The sequence below is a fragment of the Rousettus aegyptiacus genome, unplaced genomic scaffold (genome assembly GCF_014176215.1).
Source record: "Rousettus aegyptiacus isolate mRouAeg1 unplaced genomic scaffold, mRouAeg1.p scaffold_m13_p_9, whole genome shotgun sequence".
Lineage (NCBI taxonomy): Eukaryota > Metazoa > Chordata > Mammalia > Chiroptera > Pteropodidae > Rousettus > Rousettus aegyptiacus.
In genome coordinates this window covers 101959934-101966195 of record NW_023416312.1, presented here as the reverse complement: position 1 = coordinate 101966195, position 6262 = coordinate 101959934, and the positions used below count along the sequence as shown (strand labels likewise).

Below are 6262 nucleotides of genomic sequence, written 5' to 3'. Positions count from 1 at the left end.
CCGCCGCGGGGGCGGCCGGCGCGCCGGGGGTCCGGGCGGCGGGGGCCGGGCCGCCTGTCACGGCCCGGTGAGCGGGGGGGCCCGGCCGGCGGCGTTGCAGCCCCGGCGGCGCTCGACACGTTTTAATATCTGATAGGGCCGGTGCCTGCGCATTGCACTTTTTTTTCCCTTTCAGGAACGTGTTCGGGCCCGCGGCAGGGGGCGGGGGTCGCGCCTCCTGCGCGGCTCCGGTTCCAGCGGAGCCTCCCGGACGCCGACATGGAGGTCCCGCGGCTGCTCGCGGTTCGCGGCACGCGACCGGGCGCCGTGGCCGGCGGCGCGGCGGGCGGCGGCCGCGTCCACGGAGGCCCCGAGCCGCGCGCCGGCCCGGCCCCCGCGCGCCGCCTCCTGCTGCTCCGGGGGCCGCAAGATGGCGGGCCCGGGCGGCGGCGCGAGGAGGCCCGCGCGGCCTCGCGGGGCCCGGGCCCGAGCCCCCTGGCGCCCAGGCCCGCGCCGGCCGGCGTTGGCGGCGTTGGCGGCGGCGGCGACGACTTCTTCCTGGTGCTGCTGGACCCGGTGGGCGGCGACGCGGACACGGCGGGCGCCGGCCAGGCCGCGGGGCTCGTGTGGCGGGAGGGGCCCGCCGCGGGCCCCGGGCTCCCGGGGGGCGAGGGCGGCGCGCACCCCGCGGGCCGCCCTGCGCCGGGCCCCCGCTGCCTGCCGGCGCCCCCCGGCCCGGCCCCGATCCCCGCCGCGGGCCTGGGCCCCGCCGCGGCCTTCGCGGGCACCGTGACCATCCACAACCAAAACCTGCTGCTGCGCTTCGAGAACGGCGTCCTCACCCTGGCCACGCCCCCGCCGCCGGCCTGGGAGCCGGGGGTCGCGCCCGCGCCGCCGGCCGCGGGCCCGGTCGCCCCGCCGGCCGCGGGCCCGCACGCCGCGCCGCCCGGCGACTGCCCCGAGCTGCCGCCCGACCTCCTGCTGGCCGAGCCGGCCGAGCCCGAGCCGGCGCCGGCCTCGGCCCCGGCCCCGGCCCCGGCCCCCGAGGAGGAGGCGGAGGGCCCGGGCGCCGTGGCGACGGCCGCCGCCAGCACCGAGGGCCCCCGCGGGCCGCTGGGCCCGGGCCCCGGCGTGCTGCTCTACCTGTGCCCCGAGGCGCAGTGCGGCCAGACCTTCGCCAAGAAGCACCAGCTGAAGGTGCACCTGCTGACGCACAGCAGCAGCCAGGGCCAGCGGCCCTTCAAGTGCCCCCTGGGCGGCTGCGGCTGGACCTTCACCACGTCGTACAAGCTCAAGAGGCACCTGCAGTCGCACGACAAGCTGCGGCCGTTCGGCTGCCCGGCCGAGGGCTGCGGCAAGAGCTTCACCACCGTGTACAACCTCAAGGCGCACATGAAGGGCCACGAGCAGGAGAACTCGTTCAAGTGCGAGGTGTGCGAGGAGAGCTTCGCCACGCAGGCCAAGCTCAGCGCCCACCAGCGCAGCCACTTCGAGCCCGAGCGGCCCTACCAGTGCGCCTTCTCCGGCTGCAAGAAGACGTTCATCACCGTCAGCGCCCTGTTCTCGCACAACCGCGCGCACTTCCGCGAGCAGGAGCTCTTCTCCTGCTCCTTCCCCGGCTGCAGCAAGCAGTACGACAAGGCCTGCCGCCTCAAGATCCACCTGCGCAGCCACACGGGCGAGCGGCCCTTCCTGTGCGACTTCGACGGCTGCGGCTGGAACTTCACCAGCATGTCCAAGCTCCTGAGGCACAAGAGGAAGCACGACGACGACCGGCGCTTCACGTGCCCCGTGGAGGGCTGCGGCAAGTCGTTCACGCGGGCCGAGCACCTGAAGGGCCACAGCATCACGCACCTGGGCACCAAGCCCTTCGTGTGCCCCGTGGAAGGCTGCCGCGCCCGCTTCTCGGCGCGCAGCAGCCTCTACATCCACTCCAAGAAGCACCTGCAGGACGGGGACACGTGGAAGAGCCGCTGCCCGGTGCCCGCGTGCAACAAGCTCTTCACGTCCAAGCACAGCATGAAGACGCACATGGCCAAGAGGCACCACCTGGGCCAGGATCTGCTGGCGCAGCTGGAAGCGGCCAACGCCCTCACGCCCAGCAGCGAGCTGGCCAGCCAGGCCCAGGGCGACCTGAGCGACGCCGAGCTGGTGTCGCTCTTCTCCGACGTGCCGGGCGCCGCCGGCTCGGCGGCGGTGCTGGACACGGCCCTGGTGAACTCCGGGATCCTGACCATCGACGTGGCCTCCGTGAGCTCCACCCTGGCGGGCCACCTGCCCGCGGCCACCGCCGCCGGCTCCCCGGGCCAGGCGGTGGAGCCGCGGGCCCTGCTGGCCACCACCGACCTCCCGCAGAGCCTGGACACGTCCCTCTTCTTCGGCACGACGGCCGCCGCCTTCCAGCACGGCCCCTCGGAGGCGGACGACGGCTCGGGCCCGGGCGCGGGGCCGCTGGGCGCTCTGGGCGCGCTGGCCCTCAAGCCCTCGGGCCAGGAGCCGCAGGCGCTGACGCCCAGCAGCAAGCTGACGGTGGACACGGATGCCCTGACGCCTTCGAGCACCCTGTGCGAGAACAGCGTGTCGGAACTGCTGGCGCCGGCCAAGGCGGAATGGAGCGTGCATCCGGACGCCGACTTCTTCGGCCAGGAGGAGGAGACCCAGTTCGCGTTCTCCAGTCCGGCGGGAGGCCACGGCTGTCACAAAGAGACCGATCTCATCGCGGTGACCGGCAGCTCGTTTTTGGTACGGACTAGTAGCTCTGTTGGTTCCGGGCCGCGCGGCTCGCTGGCGGTGGTCGACGCCGGGTTTTAAGGACTGGGTTCTGGCCGAGATGTTTAAAGGCGGTCGTTTCTTTCTCTCTCTCTCTCTCTTTCTCTCTGTAGATTTGAGAAAGAGCGGATCCTGGGCTACGACGAGTTGGCAGATTTCGATTCTGATCTGGAGTCTGGAACTGACGAGTTGTGCGACCCTGAGCAAGTCACTTAACCTATCTGAGCCTTAATTTCCTTATTTATAAAATGAGGTGGTTTGAGTAGATTGTTTCTAAGGTCTTTTCAGCTCTGTATTTTCATGAGTTTGTGCTTTTTTGAAAAGTTTAGTTGGACATTTTACAATGGTTAACTATTGCATGCACTTCTAAAGTAATGAAAAATACATTGAGAGTTAATGATCAGAAATGTTAACTGCTGTTCAACTTTAAAAAAATGGAAATTTTACACAATGCCAAAGTATTTCAAAAATCTTTTGGTGGAGCTTAAAAAAAAGGAGCTAAAAATATAGGTTTGGTGTTTTAACTGTTTATCATTATAGCTTCTTTTTTGATGTGAGACTATCTCGCTGTGGAATGTGCCAGGGCTTTGATCTAACTCAGCCCTGGAAAAAATTGATTTTGTGGTGTTGAATAAGTGGCCTTAAATAAGTCATTTAGTCTCAGTAAGCCTCAGTTCTCTAGCTGTAAAATGGTCGCTGCAATGTACATAGACCTGGTTCATCTCAGTCTTCTTTTTGATCCCAGTAGTTAGCGTTGGAGGGAAAGTATTACATGTCTTGACATGTTTTTTTGTGAATCTTTATCCCGTTTTCTGCCTCTTTGATTCCTTCCTCAAGGAGGATATATTGGCATAATTTAGTATCACACATGTGCAGGCAGTGAAGGTTAAGCAGGGAAGGAAATCTCTTCCACAGGTTAAGGATTTTTCTCAACACAGTTCTTGTATGACATTGCCACTAGACAGAATTGTAGTGTCTTTGCTCTGCATTCAAAGGCAGCCCAGAGAGAGACTATAAATAAAGTCTGAAGTTCCAAGAAAATCTGGGAATGGATCAGGTGAGATTCCCTTCCCCCTCTCTCTCCAGACAGTTGTGGAACAAGAGGTTTTGTTTGCATTCTGAGTGAATAGTGTTTGTCTTACATGAGTATAGCATTTTACAGTTTATGTAGGACTTTCACGAATGTTATATTTGATTCTCACAATTTTGTGAGATAGTTGCGGCCAAGTTTTAGCTGTGTCATTAAAACTTAACTTATAAATGATTGTGCTTAGTAACACACGCACGTACGTGAACTCCTATCCATTCTGCTCTTCTGAGTTTCATGATCACTTTTGTTTATAACCACGCGTTCTGCCCCACCTATTTTGATTTCTCTTACCTTCTGCCAGCTCTGCTTTCTCTCCAGCCTATTCTCTAGCATGTGCACAGCAGTCTTTGCCATGATCTCTTTAAACAGTTTTTTAATTGACATTTTTTTCATAGTCATCATCTCACCCATTCTCGTGGCCTAAATTTTGGTTATAAATTTACTGCAAGTCTGAGTGTGCACAAGAAATTATTTTCTGGATTTAGATGTCAGTGTGTTTATATATAAATCAAATGATAATGGGGATATTTTATGTAAGTTTTCAGTGAGATATGTACTTCTTTTACTTTTCTAAGTTTTTTACCATGTAGTTCTGCTAGCAAACACTATTAGTTGCTCTGAAACATTCTAACCCAGTACTGTTTGCATGTAGATGTTTGTAGATGACAATTATTATAGCAGTTTGACAGTGCACTTTAAAATTTGCCACTTTGAAATGCATCTGTACTGTCTAATTTTTAAATTGGTTGCACTTATTCCGTAAAAAAAACAAAAACATAAATTTGTAATTCAAACAAACGGTCAAAGTTTGATTGTTTCTAAACCATTTAACAGTTCTCTCTTAGCACTTTGGAAATATTTTAAGTTCGTTTTAGAAGTGTGTTGTCATTAGATAAGTCCTCTTAAATATATTATTCCCTTTTCTTAAAGATAGGAATGCAGAGGCCTGACATAAACATGCAGGTCATAGGCATCTGTTAAGATATGTAACCATAAAATATTTTTAAATATTGTCACTTTGGTTCTTTAATCTTTCAGTCTTATTTCCTCTCATTAAACACTATTAGAAAATATACTTTTGTTATATTCTGTGGAATTGCCAAAGGACAAACTTTACTTTCTTGGAGTTAATGTTATAATTGCTTGTGGGCTCACATGGTTTCTTTCAGTCAATTTATTCAAAAGATTTTGCTTTCAATAGTATTTTCCAAGCATGATGATGAAAATGGCATGAAATTACAGTCAAAGATGTGACTACAAATATAATGGTTACATTTCTGTTGGCGTTGGCATAAATTTTCCCTTTAAAAACATAACAGGACATGATTTAATGTTCATTATCTCATTTGCCTATTGTGCCTCTTCAGCACTTGTTTTATTAAAGTGTTACTAATTGAAAATGTGCTTTTGTAGAAAGGTTTGTGTCCAGGAGACTCTGTTGAACATGTTCGTCGTGAATTAAAATATGTTAATCTTGACATTTTTACCATTATCTCATTATAGTATTTATGTAATTGAAAGCCCCGAGTAGTAGGAGTAAAACTTCATAGAATATGAAGATCATTTTTCTCTGTAGATTAAATGCTTCATATTCCCATCCACAAAAAAATAAGAGGAAGCTTTGGTATAACAGGATATTTATGACTGACTATTCCTTGATTCCAGATAAAGCATTGATTCCCTGCTGAGAATATTCATAGCCCCTTAGTAATTATTGATATCAAACAGATCCACTTGACTATTTAAATAAAACCTAATAAGTAATAATAAAACGTAATTTAGATGCAGCTCACTCAAAATATGTGACATTTGAAATATAAGGCTGAGCTGAAATTTATGTATGTATTGCTTTTGAACAAAAGATTTGCTTAGCAATTTTTTAAAAAGTAAAATGTGTGTTGGAGAGTCGGAGAACAATTATCTAAGCGCTTTGACAGAACATAACATATAAAAACAAATCAGTCATTACAAATGATTTTTTTTTATATTTATCAAATCCGAATTGAGGGGGCCTTTGGTAACAATTTTTAAGCTAGGGACCTTATTGTATATTTTTAAGTTAATTTACTGACTGCATGCAAAATACAAGGGATATAGATAAGAGGAGTAAAATGTGAGCTACATCTTAATTTTAGGACATGGGAATTCACATATTAATCATTTTACAGCCCAATAATCCCAGCAAACATGTTTCAGACACCAAATTAATGGCTTGGAGGAAAAGGAGGGGCAGTAGCTATTTAATTATGTGGAGAAGAGAATAGATGAATTCCAGCCAGGGAGAAAGCACAAGGAAAGGATATGAAATGGAATTGACCCTACAGCACTGGTAAAGATGACCTAGCTTGAATACAAGAACTCACGTTTGCTAAGTGCTAGAGGTTAGGGTTAGGCTGCCAGTGTGGAACCAAAGTCTGTAGAGCT

The 6262-nt window shown here is 52.6% G+C and overlaps 1 protein-coding gene across 1 annotated transcript; it reads left to right on the top strand.

The window, feature by feature from the left end:
• The first annotated feature begins 211 nt into the window (after positions 1–211).
• On the top strand, positions 212–2999 carry LOC107506244 (zinc finger X-linked protein ZXDB-like). The gene is made up of 2 exons (XM_016136916.2): positions 212–2721; positions 2862–2999. The coding sequence occupies exons 1-2, from the start codon at positions 259–261 to the stop codon at positions 2865–2867; spliced, it is 2469 nt and encodes an 822-aa protein (XP_015992402.2). The 5' UTR covers positions 212–258; the 3' UTR covers positions 2868–2999.
• Positions 3000–6262: the final 3263 nt, after the last annotated feature.

Bases quoted from the DNA above. Each gene is read 5' to 3' on its own strand.
- LOC107506244 (XM_016136916.2), top strand. From the start codon at position 259: ATGGAGGTCCCGCGGCTGCTCGCGGTTCGCGGCACGCGACCGGGCGCC.